At 44.1% G+C, this 23,680-nt stretch overlaps 1 protein-coding gene and 1 pseudogene across 1 annotated transcript; one reads left to right on the forward strand and one right to left on the reverse strand.

Annotated features, from left to right (window-relative positions):
• The first annotated feature begins 1,578 nt into the window (after nt 1–1,578).
• CWC25 (CWC25 spliceosome associated protein homolog) lies at nt 1,579–23,586 on the forward strand. Its single transcript, XM_008523282.2, has 10 exons — nt 1,579–1,987; nt 4,724–4,896; nt 10,876–11,112; nt 13,531–13,600; nt 14,755–14,882; nt 15,510–15,573; nt 16,203–16,414; nt 16,793–16,891; nt 21,241–21,402; nt 21,878–23,586. Exons 1-10 carry the CDS (start codon nt 1,970–1,972, stop codon nt 21,990–21,992), a joined length of 1,278 nt encoding a protein of 425 aa, XP_008521504.1. The 5' UTR covers nt 1,579–1,969; the 3' UTR covers nt 21,993–23,586.
• LOC103552958 (mitochondrial import inner membrane translocase subunit Tim17-A pseudogene) lies at nt 9,000–9,619 on the reverse strand (annotated as a pseudogene).
• Nucleotides 23,587–23,680: the final 94 nt, after the last annotated feature.

A 23,680-nucleotide genomic window follows, 5' to 3' on the forward strand; every position in this document is an offset into this window, starting at 1 on the left:
GAGGGAGACTTTTTTACTGCATTGCCTTCTGTTTCTTTTAAAACATATTTACAATGTACTACCTATTTAAAAAATGTTTTTGTTAAGAGTATTTGGCCAAGGAAATAGAAGCTTAGCTCTAGTGCAGTGAATGAGGGGAAGGAAATCTTATATGAGGCTGTAGAAGTAAGAAGGGTTGGGTCATGAACGGCCTGACATGTTAAAAATGTGGGCTTTATATTATGAATAATGGGGAGCTATTAAAGGTTTTGAAGCAGGGGATTAATACAATCAGATCTGCATTTTAGAGAGATCACTCTTAGCTATAAAGGACTGCATAGATCTGTAAGGGATAAAACTGAAGGAAGAGAAATGAGCCTCCTGCCAGGTGAGAGATTATGGTGGCCTGACCAGGCTGGTGGTGAATGGTGACGGAGAGGTGGATAGATTTGAGAGATGGTTAGCAGTCAGCATCTTGTTGATTGATAAGATGGTGAGGGAGAGGTCTAGAATGATGCCTAGATGGAGAAGTGGGGGTGATAGGGGAGAAAAGAGCTGGATGGGGGGTGGGGATATTGAGACAATTTCAGTTTGTGTGCCTTCCCAATGTCCACCTGGAAAGGCCTAACAGCCAGGCTTAAAACCCTGGAGCCTGAAAGAGGGATATGACTGGAGACAACAAATTTCAGATGCATCAGCATATAGATGGTATGGTAACTGAAGCTGGGTGAGTAGATGAGATCACACAGGGAGAGCACAGAGTGTGAGAAGACCTAAGATAGACCCTAAGAGACAGGATGAAGAAGAAAAAATATGCTCCCTGAGATGAGTCAAGAGAAGAAAAGCAAAACCTGGAGAGCGGTGGAGAGAGGTCAGGAAAAAGCATTTCAATAAGAAGAGAGTGGTCCTCAATATTAAAGGCTAGGGGTGGTCAACATGAGGATGAAATGTGTCATTTGATGTAAATACAGGGAGATTACTTAGGATCACAGGGAGAGTAGTTGAGTGGAGGTTTGAGGTTAAGTGGAAGATGAAGTTGGAGGCATTTTGTCTTCTGAGTGGAGACAGCTCCTTTCAAGTTTGGTCAAGACGGAGAAGAGAGTGCAGCAGCTAGAGAAAGACATGGGATTTCTTTTGCTTTTTAAAAAAATCAACTGAGCGTGTCTAAAATGTTGATGACAAAGAGCTAATATTGAGGGAGATAGACGAGAGAGAGAGAGGAATCGAGTAATACCAGAGGTGAGGGGTGGGGATCCAGAGCAGATGAACCGCCAGGCTTTAGGTAGAAGGAATGACTCTTCCATCGAAGACGAGGGGAAAAGATCTGGGGAAGCTGGCGGATTCTAGGTTTGGTGGAGGGAAGCCGACGGAATTTCGGTTCCATGGTTTCTACTTATCTCCGTCAAACAGGCCTGGAGTAAGGAGGTTGGTCCTCCGTCGACGTTTGAGGCGGGTGCTAGCTTGGAAAGAGGTTTGGAAAACCAGGGTGCGGGGTGTGTGCGGGTGCAATGAGGCCTAGGCTGGTCCACGCGGGGTCCTCGGCTGGAGTGGGGGGTGGGGTTGGGGGTGGGGCATGCCGTGCTGTGTTGCCATGGCAACAGACATGCGCGCGAGCCCCAAGGCCGACTGGAACCCGGCAGAGCTGCAGCGTTTTAACACACCTTTCGGAAAATCTGACGAGGTGCCAACCCAAGGCGTCCAAAATGAGACCACAGATGCCGCGATATCAAACTGCCTCAAACTGCGAAACCGCACGTGACGCGACCGCCAGGCTGCGCGACAGCGAGTACTAAACGTCATCGTCCCGCGACGCCGACGCGGTAATAGTACGCCCTCCCGGAAGTGGGCTCTAGATCCGACGGTGAAATTGGCAGCCGGTGGCCCCCGAGACCAGATCTCGGGAGGTCGCCCCTGCACTATTTCTCTACGCTTCCTCTCGATCCCTCCTAAGTCTTCCAGAACTGTGTAGTGAGGAGACGTCTCCACCATCATGGGGGGCGGAGATCTGGTAAGGGGGTGAGGACCTGGGCGGGGAAGGACTGAGGCCGGAGACGGACTGGGGCTGGGGACGGAATTTGGAGGGGTGGGAGTCGGTCACCATGGCAACGCAGGCTGGCTTTCGGCGGGAGGGAGCCGTAGTTCTGGAGAGGGGACGGGTCACTAAGGCCACGGAGGGACCGGGCGGAGACTTGAGAAGGTGTGCGAGATGTGTCGCCAAGGGTGGCAGGTGGTGTTTGTGTGTTTGTTGGCGGGGGCTCTCCGGGCTGGAAATTCTGGGAAGGCCCGGGAGTGGGGCGGTTGGAACCATGTCTGGGAAAGGAGGGAGATATGGAGGACGGGTCACGCACGCTTTATTTTGTACGTCTTGTCTGGGGATACATCACCCTTCCTCAGGAGTTCAGAGTCATGTCCTGGGGCAGTGGTAGGCGTGGTTGGTGCCCCATTCTCCTCTTTCCTGAGCCATGTCCTGGAGTCCATTTTAAGCCTGAAGGGGTCTTCTTCATGACTGCCTTTCTGACTTCTGCTTCTCCTTCAATGCTGCATTCTGATCTGTAGTGACAGAGCCTTCTTCTGAATTCATAACACTTAATATAAGTTATGTGGCAATTTCTCTTAAACTGTGTAGTTCATTTGTAGGGGGCTAAGGCCCCAAATAGGGCAAATGTACTCACAAGAGCGTGGTGCAAAGTCAGAAAAATGCTAACCTTTTGAAAGTGTAGCTAATTGAATTAGTAAATAGATCAGTTTAGCCATCTGTCCAGTAGCTCTATTACAGTTTGTAGGTGTTATCAATGAGAAGGAGTTCCAAGACTCCCTCAGGGTTTGTCTAATTTAGTGTACTCTTCGAGTAGCTTCATTTAGGGACAGGAAAGCTTTAATTCAGGGTTTCTCAACCTTAGTGCTATTGACATTTTGGGCTGGACAATTCTTTGGTGTGTGTGTCAGGGTCGGGGGGGAGGTCCTGTGCATTGTAGGACGTTTCGCAGCATCCCTGGCTTCTAGCCACTAAATTCCAGTACCACCCTTCTCCTCTGGTTGTGACAACCAAAAATATGTCCAGACATTGCCAAATGTTCCCTGGGGGGCAAAATCAGCCATGTTAAAGGAGGGAGAGGAGGACTAGTAGGACAAGTTTGGGGTGGGAAGAGGGAAGGAAGGAAGGACTGAACGACCCAATGAGGGGAAAGAAAGGACAAGAAGTGGGAGAAAAGGTAGAAAAGGGAGACCTCATTGACTGAACACCTTCCACATGACATCGAACCTGAAGTGAGTTTGCTCACCCATTGCGCAGCAAGTCAATCTCTGACACCGGGTGTAGTGGAAGAAAGTGGGAATTTTATTATTGCACAGCGCTGAGCAAGGAGAAAGGGGAGCTAATGCTGAAATCCCAAACTCCCCGAAAAGCTAAAAGGAAGAGTTTTTATTTGGGGTTTTAGGTAGGGGAGGGGGAGCATATGGCCTTGCTGGTTGGAACTTTCCCACCAGCCTGTGTTTGGCTTTGAGACTACTTGCAGAGAGGAGGGAGCCCATGACCTTGCTGGTCAGCAGCTTTTTTACCAGCCTGTATCTCTTTGTGGGGAGGAGATAATGAATCCAGGTGCTTGTCCTTGGTGATGTGTGTCTCTATGGCGGATAGTGGATTCTGGAGCCAGGGCGTAAGCAGGGAATGAGTGTTTTGGTTTTAACTCCACATATGTTGGGTTTAATGAGGGGGAACTGATATCAGGGTTGATATCACAAATGCCAGGTACCTTGTGTACATCTTCTCACTTAGACTTCTTAACTGGTCTCCTGGTCTCCAATCTTGGTCGCCTCCAGTCTATTCTTCACCTGCTAGCTAGTCTTGCACTTCATCTGCATATGACTGTTTAGTATTTCCTGCTGTCAACAGCATAAAGTCCAACTCCTTAACGTGGTTTCTAAGTCCCTTAATCTGTTTCTTAGCTGGCTTCATCTTGAGCCCCTTCCCCATCAGCTTTCACTCCATCTCCAGCCACACTGAATTATTTGTGCTGTGTTCTTTCTCACCACTGGGCCGGCAGTTGTGTGTGCTGTTCCCTCTGTTTGGAAATCTTCCCCTCTGCTCGCCTGTTCCTACATCACTTGGCTAATTTATAATTGTCCTTAAATGTCACTTTCTCCAGGAAACCTTCCCTGATTGGGAAGCTGAACTAAAGTAGTGGTTCATGGGGAGGAAGAAAGGGAGAAGCATTCCTTGAGGGTGAAGGAGAGATCAGAACCAAGGGGACATTCCTGGGAAGGAAGATTGAAAGAGGTACTAGGTAGAGTTGTACACCATTTGAGTTTAAGGCAGGTTAAGTGGACTCAAAGAAAGAAGGTTGTGTTAATAAGAACGAATGTCTAGTGACAAAGGCACTGCTCTGTTGCCTTTCGGAGTATACACCTTCCCACCTTCCTGCTGCATTCCTCCTGTATTGTCATCGCCAACTGTTACTTCAGGCGTGGCCAGTGGAAGACAGACTCATATGCATTTCAGGTTAAAAGTATTTAAAGGGAATCCAGGAAGGGCCTGTTCTATCCTGAAGCTTTATGTACTTGAACAACAACTCCCCTGGTGTGTGAGAGATTATTGGGTGCCAACCTTGCCATTGTTAAAGACATCTTGCCCTTACATGCCTGCCTTGGCGGGAATAGGGTATAGAGGGGTAGGTGAGGCAAGGCCAGTTACACTCACCGCCCACCCACTCCCTGAATTGTTTCTCCCTCCTTTCATTTACCACAGAATCTGAAGAAGAGCTGGCACCCGCAGACCCTCCGCAATGTGGAGAAAGTGTGGAAGGCTGAGCAGAAGCATGAGGCTGAGCGGAAGAAGATTGAGGAGCTTCAGCGGGAGCTGCGGGAGGAGAGGGCCCGGGAAGAGATGCAGCGCTATGCAGAGGATGTCGGGGCTGTCAAGTAAGCGAGGAGCTGAGGGTGCAGTGGGGTGATTTGGGCTGGGGGTGTCCTAGTGTGTTGGGAATTGCAGGTCTGGCGCAGGTGCAGGTGTGTCGTCCAGTTGTCGCGTAAAAGGTGGTTAAGAGCATGGGTTTGGAGTCAGACTGACCTGGGTTCTAAGGCTGGCTTTGCACACATCAGCCTAGCTGTGTAGCTGGGAGCAAGTTTGGGAGCCTTGGTTACCTCAGTACAACCAGGAGAGTGAGAGTACCCAGTTCCTAAGGTTGGTTGAGGATCAAATGGGATAACGTGCAAAGGGCTTAGTGTAGGCCAAGCTTGTGGTAGATGATTGACAGATAACCGTGACCGAGGATGGTGGCCTCTACCCTGCCTCTCACTGTGTGCCCAGCCCTCAGTCCTGCTTTTGTTTGCTTATGTGTTGCAGGCTCATTTTAGGAGGGCAGTGAGGTCCCGTGGAAGGAGATGGATGGTGTGTCTGTCAGTAAAAGCTGTGTGACTGTGGACGGTCACCCTCATTTTACCCTGCGTCAGTTTCCTCTTGTATAATATAAGATAGGAGGGGCCGGCTCCATGGCCAAGTGGTTAAGTTCGCGCATTCTTGGTGGCATGTGGCACACTTCTCCCATTGGATGTACAGGGCTTTTCCTTAATCATTTGATGACAGGAGGATTTGTGACAGGGTTGTGTGTGTGTGAGACTCAGCTTCAATTCATGGAAATGGCGTTTTGGAACTTAAGCAGGATACAGATCACATTCTTGCAGGATAATGGGTTAGAGAGAAGGCCATTCTGACTTAAGGATGAAACTTGGAATATTTAAAAATAAACTGAGGGGGCGGCCCGGTGGCTGAGTGGTTCGCATACTCTGCTTCAGCCGCCCAGTGTTTCCCTCTTTCGGATCCTGGGTGCGGACCATGCTGAGATGGTGTCCCACACAGCACAACCGGAATATACAGCTATGTCCTGGGGGCTTTGGGGGGAAGAAGAAGAAGGAGGAGGAGGAGGAGGAAAAAAAAAGATTGGCAACAGTTGTTAGCTCAGGTGCCAACCTTAGACTGCTTTTTCTCCCCAAATCCCCCCAGTACGTAGTTGTATGTTTTTAGTTGTGGGTCCTTCTGGTTGTGGCATGTGGGACACCACCTCACCTTGACCTGATGAGCGGTGCCATGTCCTCGCCCAGGATCCGAACCAGCGAAACCCTGGGCCGCTGAAGCAGAGCGTGCAAACTTAACTACTCGGCCACGAGGCTGGCCCCCTTAGGTGCCGGTCTTAAAAAATAAATAAATAAATGGAGTTTTAGAATTTTTAAATAGAACACAATATATTTAGGGCATTCATACATAAAATGAGATAAGAGAATGAAATTTTATACTTTTTTTTTTTACCATAGACACACATTGAATTATTTTATTTTATATACTTTATGTATATTATATAGTTTACATTATAAATTAAATAAATTTCACACATTTGAATTAATTCCTGGGCAGCTTATAAGGTGAACACACATTGTTATATGTGAAGTTTTAGATTTCGTGAACCCTTGATTTTAAAAGAGATATCAATTTTAGACTGAATACCCATTAGTTATAAGAGTTTACTTTCCCACTACCAAAGGTGAAAAGTTATTTTTAAATTTTTATTTAGCAAAGCATTACGCATGATATGCCAGATGTGTCAGAAATGTGGGCTTTGCAGAGTCTAATTAATGAGGTCAGAGTGTGAACAGATTCAGAGCTGGGCATTAAACGTTTACCCTGTTACTGACCCTCATGCCTGCTTGTCTGTTGTGAATGGGAGGAAGGTGATTTTATATTCTTTGGACTTTTTTGTCCCCCCACAGATCATCCAACCTTACAAAACACAAATGTCAGCATGTAGGTCTTTTTCTTGGTCTCTGCTTGCAGATGCGTTAGACCTGCTTGTCCGTCTGACTGCTTGTCTGGTTCTCTGCACGGTGTCGTGTTTTTAATTTGACCCATGAAATACCAATAAAAGCCTTTTGCTATCTAATGATTCATTTCTCTGGTTCAGATAATCTTTTCTATGTTTGTAGTGCATCTCTTAGAACAAATAAAAACCTTAATACACATATTATCCTGGATCTCCAAATCTCTCTTTGCAATAGAGTGTTGCTTTAGTACTTACTGATAATGTTAGGAAATTGTGTTTTTTCTAGACTGTGGTCTATTCCAGTGTTTCTCAGCCCTGGCACTCTAGGGTGTTCTTGGAAGATTAATAAAGAGGGGTGTCATTACCACCCAAGCAGATGCCCTAAGAGTAGCAGGGGGCATGTGGGGCAAGGGCATCTGTCTGTTTTAAGAGCCCCTTGGGTGATCCTAATGGGCAACCTCAGGTGAGAACCTGATCCATATCCTTAATGATGGCAACAACAAAAATCTGTAGATCATTTTGGTTTTATATGGCTTTTACCCCAAATGTTTTCTCATTTTAAAACTCACAGTAACAGTGAGAGATGGTGGTTCCTAGCTCCATTTTAGACAGGAGGATATGGCAGTGCACAGAAGGGACTTGCACAGTTACCCAGCTGGTTAGTGGTAGAGCCAGGCCAAGTCCTGTGGCTCTGGATCCCAGCTGTACACCATGTTCTCTTACTAGAAGGCCTGAGTGGGACTGACATTAGTTGAACCCTTTTAAGACTAGATGGAGCTGTGAAAATACTAGTTTATAGAAGTATCTGTCTTTGTTTTTCGTATCCTTTCTTCTGTATTTGAGCCAGTTGCCCTTCCCCAGGAATGTTTGGTTCTTTGCCTACAGGTTCCTGGTCTTCCTACCTCTTCATATCATCTCTTCTCTTTCCTTCACTTACTTAGCTTCTTTTCTCTCCATCTCCTAACTGCTCGTGCTCCCCGAGCCTCACTGCTTTCCTCCCTTCTTTCTCTAAGAGCTCCTTCATTCCTCCAGCGCCAGTTGTTTGCTTCATGCTGATGACTCCCAGATTGATCCCACACAAACTCCTGTATCTCTGTGTGTTCAGCTGTCTACCAGGCAGTTCTACTTGAGTGTCCCAGAGTCACCTCAACACATGCTTAACTCTCGATTGGCACCCTTTGGTAATTTGTTGACCTATGTGCCTCAGCCAGTAGCCTGTGAGCAACTCAGCTGCCTGAATCTTTTTCATTCTTCTGGCCTTACTCGACTGTCTGGCACATAGAAAATATGCTGAGTAAATGTTTACAAATGAATAGATGAATATTTATTCCCAACGTCCCTATCCCTCTTAGTGTCAGGCATGCATAGGCATGATCTCACCAGTCATGTTTGACACGTCCTTTTAAAATCCTCCCTACCCAATCACTACAACCTGCTTTTCTTTCAAAAACTACTGCCTAGCTCAAGATCCATTGCCTATGAAATGTCAAACATTGAACACGTGATCATTAGGTTACTGTCTAGGATTCACAGGTGAGTAAACTGTGGTCCCAGCTATCTGGGAGTTTAAGAAAACCTGCTGGAGAGACAAACACATACATAGATAATAAAAACACCAGCTATCGTTTATTTAGTACTACTTTGTGCCATACACTCTTCCGAATGCCTTAAAAATCCGTTGACTTATTTAATCCCCAAGAATCCTGGGAGGTAGGTGCTGTTTTATCCCCATTTTACAGATGAGGACACCAAGGCTTAGAGAAGTTGCTTGGCTTTAGTGCATGTTGCCTGACTCCAGAGCTAGTGCTCTTTACCGTTATGTTATCCTCCCCTTCAGGAAAATGAGCTCAGAATATTCTAGTCTCACTGATCTTCCTGCCCAGACCTCCTTAAGATCTGGTGTAGTCTGCCTTTCCTAATCAATTCTTTTATCCCCCTCCAGGAGTTTTTGTTTGAATAACAGAACACACAAAACCAGGCAGAGAAGTTCCCAAGGCAGTGATGGTTATGTGTCTCTGTTATTTGCCTTTTGGTCCTTCATCTTGTAAGCGCTTATTATATTTTCTTTTAATGCTATTAGATGTATATTTTGATCACAAATATAATCCAATCTGAATAAATAAATGTATTATCTCTTCACACCTCCCTGTCCTTCCCCCATGTGACTTTGAATAGAAAAATGTGCTAAAAATCTCTTCGTTTATATGTAGCCTATTTGGCCATAGTTGTCCTGTGATTGAAAAACAGACTGTACCTTGGTCTTCCAAAAATCCTTCTTGAACTACAGCTCATTCTGTTAAAAAAACTCTTGAGAAAGAAATCCTGTTGGTATTGTCCATAGTCTCTAAAAGGTGAGGGTGGTAACTGGGTTGAAGGCAACCGGGAGGGGTCTCAGTAAACTAAGGACCACTGGGAAAGTGCGCAAAGGCAATTCTTGTCAACAAGGTACCAGCTCCTCCAGTTAAATCTAGGAGAATGCCACCCGTCACAGCTGACCCAACAACCATAGCCACTCGTCCATTTCTTGCTGCCATTGTGGTTCCTGTTGAGGCAGACTGGTGATGGAGTTCCACAGATCTTCGTTCTCTCTAACCATACTGCAGTCAGTCATGGAACACAGACCTCCCCAAACTGCAAAGCTACCTCCCAACTGTGGAGACCTGGTGTTAATAGCTGTCAAACTCCCTTGTAGTCTCTGGTTCATTCCTACTGGAGAATGACAAAAACCTTCAATTGCTTGAAAGACCCCGCCACCTATGGTTCCCATGGTAAAGGCCCATCATGGTCTTCCATAGTTCACCAGGGCACGGCTCTAGCTCATACTCCTCCATCTTGACTCCTGTGGCGTGAGAGAGGCCGGGCAAGCCAGATGGAGCCTGACCCCAGTGGCCCACAATCAGTTCTTAATGATAGACAGTAATGTTTCTGAAACTGATCCTTTTAATAGGAAGAAAAATTCTAGGCTGGCCCAGTGGTGCAGCGGTTAAGTTTGCACGTTCTGCTTCGGTGGCCCGGGGTTCGCCGGTTCAGATCCTAGGTGTGGACATGGCACTGCTCATGAAGCCATGCTGTGGCAGGCATCTCACATATAAAGTAGAGGAAGATGGGCACGGATCTCAGCTCAGGGCCAGTCTTTCTCAGCAAAAAGAGGAGGATTGGTGGCAGATATTAGCTCAGGGCCATTCTTCCTCAAAAAAAAAAAAGAAAAAATCTAAAGAGTTATGACCCTCCATTATTGGTTTAAATTATTCTTATTAAAATGTCCAAAGACATAACTAGGAAGACATTCTTTATCCTCATAGTTGTCATAAAATCTTAAAACAAAAATAAATATACAAATGAAACAAAAAAAAGTCATATTCAGAAACATTGAATTGAATGTTATAGATAATACCATTTTGATGAAGCCACTTTGCTGCTTGTGGTGTGAATGTGGTATTGGCTGCTTCAACATTTGCTGTTATGAATCCAGCTTTACTGTCTGTTGTGTGATGGTTCCATTTTTCTCACCATTTTTTCCTCTCAGAACCACAGGGCAATATTTGTTTGGCAGGATACTGTGACATAATTTGTCCACCCTCTTTGGGCTTGAAAGCGTAATTTACTTATTAGATTATCTCTGGTCTTTTCTCATCATCCCCTCAAATGTAGTATTCCTGCTTGTGCCAAAACACGGTTAACACGACTGCATATGTGGACACAGAAATTGTTCTTGGTGATGAGATGATCCAGAGTATGTTTATTGTTTCAGATTATCCTTGAAATGGAAGCGTAATATAAAGACTTTGTAAAGGAGACTTGAGAAGCCCTGAGCAAAGATCCATGCCCTAGGTTGAGGAGCACTGTTTTTCCTTATAAACTGCTGTAGGTGTGTGGAAATGGTCTCTTCACTAAATGGTGAGCTCCATGCTGGCAAGCACCATTTCTTCCTGTGCGCCACATGGAGTGCCGTGTTTAGTCCATGCTGGGTGCCTGTAGAATGAGTTCTCTGACCAGCTGTGGTTATCGATCCCTTGTGTTCAGGTTTTGTGTGTAGGTTTGCAGAAGTCTGCATCGTCTTTGATTGTATTTTTTTTTCTTGAACTAGGAAAAAAGAAGAAAAATTGGACTGGATGTACCAGGGTCCTGGTGGGATGGTAAACCGTGACGAGTATTTGCTGGGACGCCCCATTGACAAATACGTTTTTGAGAAGATGGAGGAGAAGGAGGCAGGCTGTTCTTCTGAGACAGGACTCCTCCCAGGCTCTATCTTTGCCCCGTCGGGTGCTAATTCTCTTCTTGACATGGCCAGCAAAATCCGGGAAGACCCACTCTTCATCATCAGGTACTGATGAGGGGCTGGGAAGGGGGTTTTGCTACAGAGATGCTTAGCAGAGGTGTTATATACCCTCTCTTCACAGTCGGCTTCCTCCTGGCCTTTGTCTGCTGTGTAAGAGGACTTGTCTCCGCTTGGGCTTCCTGATGTTGGGAAGGAGCTCTGTTAAGGGTGCCTCTATAGGCCATAGGGGAAGAGAGAGGCAAATGGACCAGCCCAGGCTTCTTCATTTACCTTTGGCCCTTAAACAAAAGTAGGAGATAGAAGCAAGGTGAGAAAGGCTGGCAGCTTCTTGGAAATTTGGGATATGTGTAGAGTTGGTTAGGTGGGTGGCCTTCTCCACACACCCCTTTTTTTGCAGCAGAACCCTTTAAAAAGAAACTTTAGAATCTTACTGAAATCCTAATATGTAACAGACCAAAGTAGAGCTGCACTTTGGGTGCTAAATGAGATCATGCTGTATGTATTTTTTTTTTTGGCTTAATTTGCATCACTTTATGTCAAGTATGTAAGGTTGAACATTGAAAAATCTTTGTTATTTATATTTCTTCTTTTGAAATGCTTTTAAAGTTATTTATATATTAAAGATTTTGCCTATGTATCTATAAAGATATTGTATATGTACGTACAAATGTTTTTTCCTATTTTGTTAGCTTCTTAATTGTGGTAAGGTATGTATAACATCAAATTGACCATTGTAACATTTTTAAGTGTACGGTTCAGTGGCATTAAGTACATTCATGTGGTTGTACAACCGTCAACGCCGTCCATCTCCAGCTTTTCCGTCACCCTGAACTGAAACCCTGTCCTCATTGAACAGTATCTCCCCATCTTCCTCCTGCCCCAGCCCCTGGCAGCCATCATCCTGCTTTCTGTCTCTGTGAATGTAATTACTCAGTTACCTCATGGAAATGGAATCGATGGTAATTGCCCTTTTGTGTCTGGCTTATTTCACTCAACATAGTGTCTTCAAGGTTCATCTCTATTGTAGCCTGTGTCAGAATTTCCTTCTTTTTAAAAAAATTGTGGTGGAATACATATAACATCACATTTACCATCTTAACCATTTTAAGGGTACACTTCAGTCGTGTTAAGTGTTTCCACACTGTTGTGCAGCCAATCTCCAGAAGTTTTTCATCTTGCACAACTGAAACTCTGTACCCGTTAAACAATAACTCTCCATTTCTCCTTCCCCCTAGCTCCTAGGAGCCACCATTCCACTTTTCATTTCTATGAGTTTGACTACTCTAGGAACCTCATATAAGTGAAATGATACAGTATTTATCTTTTTATGACTAGTTAATGTCACTTAGTATAATGTCTTTCAGGGTTCATCCATGTTATATCATGTATCAGAATTTCCTTCCTTTTTAAGGCTAAATAATATTCCACTGCAGCTGGCCCTGTTGCCTAGTGGTTAAGTTTAGTGTTCTCTGCTTTGGTGGCCTGGGTTCAGTTCCCAGGCATGGACCTACACCACTTATTAGAGGCCATGCTGTGGTGGTGACCCATATACAAAATAGAGGAGGATTGGCACAGATGTCAGCTCAGGGTGAATCTTCCTCAGCAAAAAAAAAAAAAAAAAAAAAAAACACTATTATATTCATTTTGTTTATCTGTTAATCTGTCAGCGGACATTAGGTTATTTCCACCTTTTGGCTATTGTGAATAATGCTGCTATGAACATTGGTGTACAAGTATTGTGTGTATTATTTTATAAACCTCTTCTTTTCACCTAATCTGATATATTGAACATCTCTCTATATTGATAACTATGCTTCTATAACATCGTTTTTTATTCTATATTGTATGGATATACCATAATTTATTTTATTAATATTCTCTTGTTGGGTCCCTAACTTGTTTCCAAATTTTCACTGTTATAACATGAACAACTTTATAGTGACCTTCCTTGATTATTTCCTTACAGTAACAAATCCTTAAGAATTTGTGAGGTCAGAGTATGTGCAGGCTGTTGTCAAATTGTTCTCCAGGAAGGTTGACCAATTTCCCCTCCTGTGAACAATATGTGTATAAGGGTAAGACTTCTTGAAAGAGGAATCCATTCTCATTTCCCAGGCCATTATCATGCTAAACAGTGGAGGTGGTATTGAAATGTTGCAGTCAGTTGATACATAGCAACCAATTGATGCTCATAGTCGGGGAAGCTGTGAGCATGAAGGCTAAGAAGAAACTGACCAAACTCACTTTTTTGAACCCCAGGGAACCAGTGTGGACTTTCCCACAATAGTCAATCCCTTATGCAGATTTGGAGAAGATTTCCGCTTCCACACCATCATGTAGATTGTGACATAGGGCCTGTCTGCGTGCAATTGCAAAAAAGAATTGTAGAGAAGAGAATGAATGACTTAATCCCCTTCCCAAAAGAAATGGTCATGATTTTTATAATTTCCTCTCTTTCTTTAGGAAGAAGGAGGAGGAGAAAAAAAGAGAGGTATTGAATAATCCTGTGAAAATGAAGAAGATCAAAGAATTGGTAAGTAGTGTATCAAATAAGCACCAAGAGTAGCTTTTAGCTGCTTAACACAAGAACTTCTCTCCATTTACTCCTCCCTTCCAAGAAGGAAAACAGAATGGCCTTTAAAATTGTTCTCTTTTAGAGATTTTTTATTTTTCCTTTTTCTCCCCAAAGCCCCTTGGTACATAGTTGTATATTTTTAGTTGTGGGTCCTTCTAGTTGTGGCATGTGGGACGCTGCCTCAGCATGGCCTGATGAGTGGTGCCATGTCCACGCCTAGGATCCGAACCGGCAAAACCCTTGGCCACTGAAGCAGAGCGCACAAACTTAACCTCTCGGCCATGGCGCCGGCCCCTAAAATTATTGTCTTTTAGAGACTTCTGGTGATCTTACACAATCTTAAATTATCAAGCTTAATTAAGCTTGATTTCCTCTTTTATGTTGGAAAAGATCTGTGTGATGTCATTTTTCCAGGAAAAGAGGGGAATGGGGTATGCCTGTGGAAAGCATGATCGTACAGTGTGTTCAGGAGATCAGGTAGAATCTAGCCTCCTGGGCCCATTTATCATTCACGTGACATATTATGTGATGCTTTTTCAGATCAGTTGGGAAGGAAGATTTAAAGATTGATCTTGCAGGTCCTGATTGCTTTCTCTGGCGTTGGAGTTCTTGTGTCAGAATGGAAATTCCTAGGCAGTGGTTCTGGGGACTGTTTAAAAACACAAATTCTGGGCCACCCAGTGGTGTAGTGGTTAAGTTCGTGTGCTCCACTTCAGCAGCCTGGGGCTTACTTGTTTGAAGCCTGGGCGTGGACCTACACACCACTCATCAAGCTGTGCTGTGGTGGCATCCTATACATAAAGTAGAGGAAGATTGGTACAGATGTTAGCTCAGTGACAATCTCCCTCAAGCAAAAAAAAACCTAAAAAAGCGAAAACACAAATTCCTAGCCCCCCAACCAGAGATTCTGTTCAGTATTCTAGGGGGCATTTGTGCACAACCAGGGTTAAGACCCTCCCCCTCTTGTTGACAGGGAACCTCTGATAGGGTCCTGGACCCGCATAGACCCAGAGGCATGGGGTCCGGTAGTTTGTGATGCAGTCCCCTCAGAGGGATTGATGGGTCTAAATAGTCTTGCATGGTTATGTGGTTATGTTCTGGGCATTTTCTAGTTACAAATGAGTCTGGAAAAAAAGGAGAAGAAGAAAAAGAAGGAGAAGAAAAAGAAGCACAAGAAACATAAGCACAGAAGTTCAAGTAGCGACCGTTGCAGCAGTGAGGATGAGCGTAGCCGGGGAAGGTGAGCGTGTGTGGGCAGGCTTCCCTCATCACTGGTTCATTCACTCATTCATTCCACAGATATTAACTGAACACCAGCTCTGTGCTGCGAACTGCCAGGTCCCCCGGTCTCAGTGGTGAACACTCGTTCCTTAGAGATCGTCGCATGACCCCTTAACAGAGCTGACTGTAGCCTTGTAGGTCTTGGGTCAGACATCCTGGATGTGACTTTCATTTCAGCTTGTGATTCCTCCAAGACCGAAGTGGCTTTTATGTAGGCTTTTTTCCTTTTTTAAATTGCATTAATGGGCCCATCTGGGCCCCTTCTGTGTGTCTTCTCTGTGGGAGCAGCCAGCATTGTTGCTGCTGACTCACTGTTAGTCCCTGGAACAGCAGCAGGAGGTGAGAGGAGAATGTGTTCAGGCATTGGGGCTGAAAAGCTGGGCCCACGGTTTTTCATAGGAAAAAACATGACTGTGCTGATGCATCTTCCAGCAAAGACAGTGCAGATAGAGAGACACGCTCCCAAGTGAAACCTAGGAGGTGGGCAAGGTCAGGTTTGAAGCAGGAAGCATGTTTCAGCACAAAAGATTTAAACTGAACCTTTATGCATTTTCTTTTTAAGTAAGTGTGTGTTTTTATCTCTTAGATCTCAAAAGAAGATAGTAAATTCTTCCTCTGTTTTGCCCAAAGTCCCTGGATATGGCTTACAGGTAAGCATGTGGGCTTCTCAAAGGGAGTGACTGGGACCATGGAACGTGCCGCCCTTGACAGCCTTTTTGGAAACAGAGCATTTTTAGCAGCCAATCAAACATCATGTAGGAAGAAGGGAGTTTGGACAGCAAAGACTGGGGCTGCTGGGGAACAGGCCCATTCTTTATCCTTGAATCTGACCATGGCTGAAGGCCTTCTGAGCAGAGAGGCTAAGCCAGTGGGACATTTATGCATTCTGCCCATCCCTCTGCAAATTTACAAGAAATGCATACATTTTAAGTGTACAAGCTGATTGCTTTTGACAAATGTACATCCCTCTGGTTCCTTTTTTCCCCTCAGTATGTTTAACCATAGATCCTATCCTTCACGCTCTGCATCTTGCTCCTCTGTGGGCTGCAGCAAAGAGCCAAGCCAGTGTGCAGGGTTGGGTGGGTCCATTCTTGTAGGGGATTCTGAAGATCACTCTTCTAAGTTTGTTCGGTTCACTGTGGTAACTGTGTGATGGGATTGGTATACTCGGGTGGCTCCTTACAGAACCTCAGTGCTCGTTCATTTCCTGTTTCACTGCATTTTCTCCTGAGCTGCTAGATTTTTCTATGAATAGTTTCTCTTCCTTTCCTTGATATAGATCAGGAACTCTGACCATGGCCAGGGACTACAGGGTCCTCTGATGGCTGAGCAAAAGGGAGTCCACGGGTTGAAAAATCATTCCAGATCCAGAAGCTCCTCCCACTCACCTCCCAGACATGCCAGCAAGAAGAGCACCAGAGAAGCAGGGTCCCGGGACAGGCGGTCTCGCTCCCCTGGCAGAAGATCACGGTCCCCAAGGCCAAGCAAACCGTGAGTGTGGGAATTCACTGGGAAATGCCTCGTGAATGGAGGGGCCTGGTCACAGTGGATATTTGCTTTTCGTGATGTCTGTTTATTAATTTTTCCAAATGTCTTTGTTACTTCCTTTACATCATTTTTTTTTCCACCTCAATGTAAAGCTCAGGCCCCTGGAACTACATATTTATATATGTGGAATCTCTGGAATGAGTTTACTATCAAATCTGATGTATCTTTATGCCTTTGTTTTTCTTCCGCTTCTGCCCTCTGTTCTCTTCGATTTGGATTATAATTCTAAGATTGTTAGCTCTTCTTCCATTGTTTGAGGGACATGATAAAAGCCCCTGTATTAAAAAGGCTTTTCTCTTCTCTGCCCTGTGTCTGTTATAGGCACAATTCTAAGGTAAACAGGAGAGAGAGAGGCCGGACTAAGAGCCCTTCACCTAAAAAGGAGGTCTACCAAAGGCGGCACGCTCCTGGATACACCAGGTGAGGCAAGAGCCCAGGAGGTTCACTTCAGACTCTGCAGGCCTGAGTCTAGGAGTGGCTCCGTCCAGGGCAAGTGGACAATCTGTATCACCTTTCTGCCCATCCAACTTTTCTTCTTCTTGTCAACTTTCAACAGTCTGCTCCCACCCCCCCACCATGCGAGGCACATTGAAAGGACAAAGTAAATAGTTTGACTTGATAAACAATTGATGAAATGACTTTCTCTTGATGTCTGTAAACATGCTAATTCTCACAGAGATTTCCACAGAGAAGTGTTTCTCAAGAGAATGTTCCTTTCTTGAGGCATCAAGCTGAAAGGGAAGCAGAGTGCTTTCTTTGAAGGCAGACACCCTAAGACAGACTCTCTGTTTGAGTTGGGTGTGGTGTGGGTCAGATGGAACACGGGCCTACAGTCTTGGGACCTGAGGGGAGTTGGCTGTGCCCATGAAAGGCTGTTTCTAGGGGTCTCGGTTGCTCTTAGTAGAAGTTTAGCTGCGATGGGCAACTTTTGTGAACTTCCTTTTACTGTCCAAACAAATTGGCTGTACGTTAGAATCACCTGGGAAGCTTAAAAATAAATCCCCTTACCCAGCCCTATTACGTCATAGTCTCTGGGGGTGGGCCCAGACATCGGTATTTTTAAAGCTCCCCTGTAATTCCAAGGCGCAGCCAACACTGAGAACCACTGAGAGTCTACCCCTCTTTTATTCACTATGTTGTTAGGAGAGAGGCGGACTCTCAGGTCCCTTTGAACTCCTGATTGCCTGATGCTCTAAGTTTCCAAGGAACAGAAACTTTATTAAAAGGTTTAGTTTCGACTGGCAACTTTCCAAAATATGTTGCAGATTTCCCTGGCTTCCCAGACAGAGTAGGTTTTGCATAATTTAATCTTTTATTGGTGATGCTAGGTCAGTTCCTCAGCGGTGCTGTAGTTCATCCTGCTCTTGGGGATGGGTGCTTGTGAGTGTATTTGTGATATATTTTAAGGCTCTTGGTCAGCAAAGGACTAAGCTTTTTCAGATCCTGGGTGGTTTTTCTGTCTCTCTTGCCGTCTGACATCTCTTGAATCTGTCTTACTTTGTCAGCCTTTCTTATTGCCCTTAGAATTTTTGTTGAACTTTGTGATGTAAAATGTTAGAGCCCTCAAGAGCTCCCCCTCCCGAGAGTAAACACCTGGAAGCTTTAATGCATGGATTTTGTGATAGCTCTTTGTTTTGCTTTGGTGTTCCAGGTAATTGAGGTTTTTTGAATTAACTAAGATGATGCTGAATTAAGACAAAAAGAGAAAAATTATGGCTGTGAAACCTTTATTAGCACTGTTTACTCAGTGTTTCTCAGATTGAGTGTCACGATATTTCCTCAAGAGCCTGAGAATTCTGTGAAAATTAAATTTTTTTTTCTTTTGCCAAGATTCACCCTAAGCTAACATCTGTGCCAGTCTTCCTCTCTTTTTTAGTATGTGGGCCATCAGCACAGTATGGCCACTAACAGAGCCGTGTAGGTTGGTGCTCCGGAATCAAACTCGGGCCACCAAAGCAGAGCACGCTGAACTTAACCACTAGGCCACTGGTGCTTGCCCTAAAAATTTTTGTTTTCTGTTGTGTGTATGTTTTCTTTTAATTAGTGACCTAAAACAACTTTTTTGTCAGGTGAAAAGATGAAGGTTCTCTTTTGCAATAAGGTTCTCAATTTAAAACGATTCTTGTGACTATATTTTTTCTCTTAAATTTTTTTGGGTGGACCTGTGGGATTCCCATTTAATTTGTATTATTTTTCATTGCTTTCAGTGCTTTCCCTTCTTACACTCAATGTAACACTTTTATAATTAAAAATTATATATACTCAAAACAAACAAAAAAACACTACTCTAAAGTCACACCCTGGAAGTGGCTGAAATTCCTTCTTATAGGGCTTGTAAATTGCCCAGAATAAAAGTGGCAATAGGAAATACAAAGTGGGGTTATTATTCTTGCATTAGTTACCATCATTATGGAGGCACAATTTCTTAAGTTGTTTTGATCAAATAATATAGACACATAAAGGTCAAAAGTTATCAAAAGTCTTAGAATGAAAACCACCCATTCCTTGCACTGCCTGATCTCACTTCTAGTCATGTTGCCCAGTGGTAACCACTTTCAACTTTTGAGCTGTTTCTTCTGGCAGCTCCCTGTTTCTAAAAAATATGCATATGTTGCTGTCTCTTAATTCATCAATTTTAGATATTAGATTTTTTTTACTATTATCATAAATGAGGTCAGAGTAAATGAGTTCTCATCTACTCTCATTCCCATGTTTCTTCTCCCTCCATTTTTCTGTTATGAGTATATCACAATTTTTGGTTTAATCAGTATGTAGAGTCATGTTGTTATGATGTGTAAATATTGTTCACTGATATTTTCATTGCCAAGCAGAATACTGAGGTTACATTTCCTTTCTTGTATGACTTTTACATTTTTTCTAGGGTGAATATTTGCCTCTTTAAATCTCACCTATGTTTTTCAGTTCTGGGAAATTTTCTTGTACTATTTCTTTGCTAACTTCTTCTTCTTTTGTTTTTCCTGAAGAAGATTCACTCTGAGCTAACGTCTGTTGCCAGTCTTCCTCTTTTTGCTGAGGAAGATTCACCCTGAGCTAAGATCTATTGCCAGTCTTCCTCTTTTTTTGCTTGAGGAAGATTAGCCCTGAGCTAACATCTGTGCCAGTCTTCCTCTATTTTGTGTGTGGGTAACCGCCACAGCATGGCTGACAAGTGGTGTAGGTCAGCACCTGGGATAAATCTGTGAACCCCAGCCACCAAAGCAGAGTGCTCCAAACTTAACTGGACCTACCCACTAGTCTTTGCTAACTTCCTTGCTCTCCCTAATTTCTAAGACTCTTTCATGTTATCTGATTGTTCCTTTTTAAAAGCCTCCTATTCTCATTTCAGTGAGGCAGTATGTTTCACCTGTTATCTCTGAGTGAGATTTTTAATTGCAAAATTTTTTAAAGTTTTGTTTTGTGCTTTGTCCTCTTTTCTCTGAGGTCCTTTGTCCATTTGTCTTGTTCTCTATCTTTCCCCTTAGAGGCTTTCCTGAAATGTTTGGTGATATTTCACCATCAATCCATATTTAAGAGCAAGGCACTAAACAGCTGAAATCAGTGTATTATGTATGAGCATGGCTTGTCTACAGGTGGGAGATTGGGTTTGAACTGGTTTTTAGCTGGGGACACTCAGAGGTCAGTATCTTTAGTTCTCTTGTCGGGAACCATTAAGTTTCTCCAGAGAAAAATACTCCGGTTGCCTGAGCAGCATCTGTAAGTCTGCCTGCTGGCATTCTGGGAGACAGCACTGATCCCACAGGGGCTTGAGTCTCAGTGTTGAGTATGTGGACATCCATTTCACTCTGGTTTGCCCTGGTGGCCCTGACAGCTTCCTCTGCTGTGCCTGATGCCTCTGCATCTTCTGATCTCCTGACTGGTTTAGGTCTCCAAAAATTACCAGGGGAGTCTCGCCTCAGGAGGGTCTCCGTAGATGTTTGGAAGAGCAGTCACTGGCTTCCCCGAGTGAGACACGAGTACCCCGGGGTGTCTTAATTGCTTCTTCCACAGACTTTAAATAGTCCTTTTGTTTTCAGCCCTATCCTCGCTGCCATCCTCCGAAGTAGTTGGTACCTGCCCTCTCTGAGGCTTTCCCGGGTTTTGCTTCTGATTGGTATCAGGCACTTAGGACTCAGGTTCCTCTAATCTGTTAAAGTAGTTCCACTCCTTCATCCACTGCCATCTTCTGATAATTTGTTCACTCCCTTATCCAGTGTTATCTGCTCTTCCATTCTCTTTGTGACTTTATATATTTTATTTAGTGAAGTTTTTTGAAAGAGGGTGTTGTCATTCTACTACGGATACTAAATGTCAAGTCCTAAGGTGGTATACTGATGGCTGCATCCATGAATTTCTAAGCCTCTCCAGTGGGTAGGTGGTAGATGTGAGCAGTCACATGGATAATAGTCCTCTGTTCTTCTGTAAGTTGTTGAGCAAACAATTGGAATATAATTGCTATAGATTTAGGCTCCTGATTAATTCTCAATTTATTTCATCTTTAATGTTTCAGAATAATCACTCCAGAGATTATTGAGTGAGAGTGTGGAATCCTTTACTAAAAGTCATTGAAATTTGGATGAAATCCCCTGACCAAGATGTTAGGAAGGAAGGAAACTCGTGCTGAGGTCGGCACTGGTTTCGGCATTTCTGTGGGAAGAGAGCAATGAGCTGGAGAACCTGGAGACCCACCTGATTTCTGTTCTCCCTGGGGTGTTTCTGGTTTTTTGCCGGGAGAGAAGTAGCCCTGATAGGATGGTTTTTGTGTTCAACAGAAAGCTCTCATCAGAGGAACTAGAGCGAAAACGGCAAGAGATGATGGAAAACGCCAAGTGGCGGGAGGAAGAGAGGCTGAACATCCTCAAGAGGCATGCTAAGGACGATGAACGGGAGCAGAGGCTGGAGAAGCTGGACTCCCGGGACGGGAAGTTTATCCAGTGAGTGCATCTTCTTCCTGCCTAACGGCTTTCATGGCAATGGTCCCAAGGAGGCAGTCAGGCAGCTGGTTCTTTCATTGTGTTCCCAGTGTTTCTGTGTCGGTGCAGAGAGAACACGGAGCTCAGCCTCCAGATCTCCTTTGTTACTACTCCCAGCTTCTGGCCACACAGTTTGATTGGAGGGGGGGAGTGAATTGGTATTTTCATTGAATCTCCTTGGCCTTCCTTTTAAATAAGAGTACATGGCTCAGGAAGCTTTTTTCCAATGAAGTTTTGACTTATTTTTCAAAAGAGATACATTTTCCTTTATGGACATTGATTTAAAAAGTTTAGTTCCAGATGGAATCACTCGAAAGTTATCTATGTGGGCTTAAAAGAGCTGCGTTTCTACAGCTGCTTTATGGCTAGCAACCTGTTTCTTCTAATTCTGCCAGATAGTTGACCTTACTTACCCTCGCCTGTCCTCTCTTCCTAGCCGCATGAAGCTAGAGAGCGCATCGACCTCCTCCCTGGAGGATCGGGTGAAGCGGAATATTTACTCTCTACAGAGAACGTCAGTAGCTCTGGAGAAGAACTTTATGAAAAGATGAAAGACCGTCCCCTCTCTTGCTGGCTTTCCTGAACTTTCCAGGGAGGCTGCTGACCCCTTAAAAATTCTCTTTATAAGAGTTCAAAATGGCTTCTTCTACAGATGTCAAACCACCACTGTTCAAAGTGACTCTCCTCCATCGATTCCGGAAACGGCTCCTTTGAGAACCAGTGTGACTTGCTCTGTGGGACTCTCAGTAACTGTTACTGGGTGCAGAGTGGGTTTTGACTGCGTTTTTAATAGGTGGGCACTGGACCACTGGGTGTGAGCGCTCATCCTGTTCTGGAAGGCTGCTTCCTGTGGTTGTAGTACTTACTCTGCCACTTCCCTCCCACCTGTATGAACAGACCTGTTCTATAGTCTCAGTGTAGTCTGGACATTTCAGAAATCTCTCTCTCCAGAGCCGCCCAGGTAGATTGTGCTTACTGGGGTGAATGAACATTTACTTGATTTAGTAGATAATGTGACAGAATGATGTCAGGTTAGGGCAGAGCCAAGGGAATGACAGAGAATCCAGAAGGGAAAACAATACAAAAACGTCCCAAATGAACTGTTGAACTATTGGGACTATCTTTTGAACTGTAAAAGTGTAGTGTGTATATGTACAAATGTATAATTTTTACCTGCTTTTTAAAAAAAGTTTTGTGAGAATACCTTGTTTGGTAGGTACTGTGTAATGGAACCACATTGTATCTTGTTCCCCAGTAACACAGTAAGGCAGGTCACCATTTTTTTCTCCCTTTGCGCATCCAGCTAGTTTAGGAGAGACCTAGGTTTATTGATAGGATCTATGGTATCGATCCTTTTACGATGCTTAGAGTCTTGGACTTGGACAGTGCAGTGGTGAAGTCAAAGGATTTTAGGAGTCAGGACCAAATTGCCAGTATGCTCCCTGGCTCTTAAAATAAAATGGAAGCTGTTTATTTCATGGCTTCCTCTTTATCATGTAGTAATCTTATTACACGTCTAGATTTTCAGGAGTCGTTTGCTACTATTTTTTAGTCAGGTATTAAAAAAACCCCAAAAACTCATGGGACCAATCTCCTGTCTTTACTATTTTTCCTTTTCTATTCTTTCACCAGAAGCCCTCATTTGACCTATGAATTTCTAGGCACTCTCGACCCACACATTAGCTGGGCTAGTTCCTCGTTCTGCTGATTCCTAATTCTGCTTAAGACAAATTTAGGGTGGCTTAGTGGTTAAGTTTGCGCGCTTTGCTTAGGCAGCCTGGGGTTCCCTGGTTTGGATCCACTCATCAAGCCATGCTGAGGCTGCATCCCACGTAGAAGGACTAGAAGAACCTACAACTAGGATATACAACTAGGTACCAGGGGACTTTGGGGATTAAAAAAAAAAAGAGGAAGATTGGCAACAGATGTTAGCTCAGGACCAATCTCCCCCCCCAAAAAAATTGGATTTATATTTTTGAGCACTTATGCCAGGCACTGTAATGCTTAAAACCCAGTCTTTCTCCAGAGAGAAAGTAACATACACTTGTTATTCATTTAATCACCTCATCCTGCTTCCCTATGTTAATTATCTTTTATTATATTACTTGGTAATAAAGTCTCCATTTATTTTTGTAACTGTTTAAAGAACAACCATGTGCTGAGTACCGAATTTACGAATTCCCACACAGAACAGTATTGACCCGTAATTTGTGTCGAATATCTGGAGATCCTTCGTCCA

This window comes from Equus przewalskii, chromosome 10 (assembly GCF_037783145.1).
Source record: "Equus przewalskii isolate Varuska chromosome 10, EquPr2, whole genome shotgun sequence".
NCBI lineage: Eukaryota > Metazoa > Chordata > Mammalia > Perissodactyla > Equidae > Equus > Equus przewalskii.

What these genes read in the sequence shown, in the direction of transcription:
- CWC25 (XM_008523282.2), top strand. An exon ending in GATGAGCGTAGCCGGGGAAG is followed by an intron (nt 14,883 to 15,509) that starts GTGAGCGTGTGT and finishes TTTATCTCTTAG; the next exon opens with ATCTCAAAAGAAGATAGTAA. An exon ending in TCCCCAAGGCCAAGCAAACC is followed by an intron (nt 16,415 to 16,792) that starts GTGAGTGTGGGA and finishes TGTCTGTTATAG; the next exon opens with GCACAATTCTAAGGTAAACA.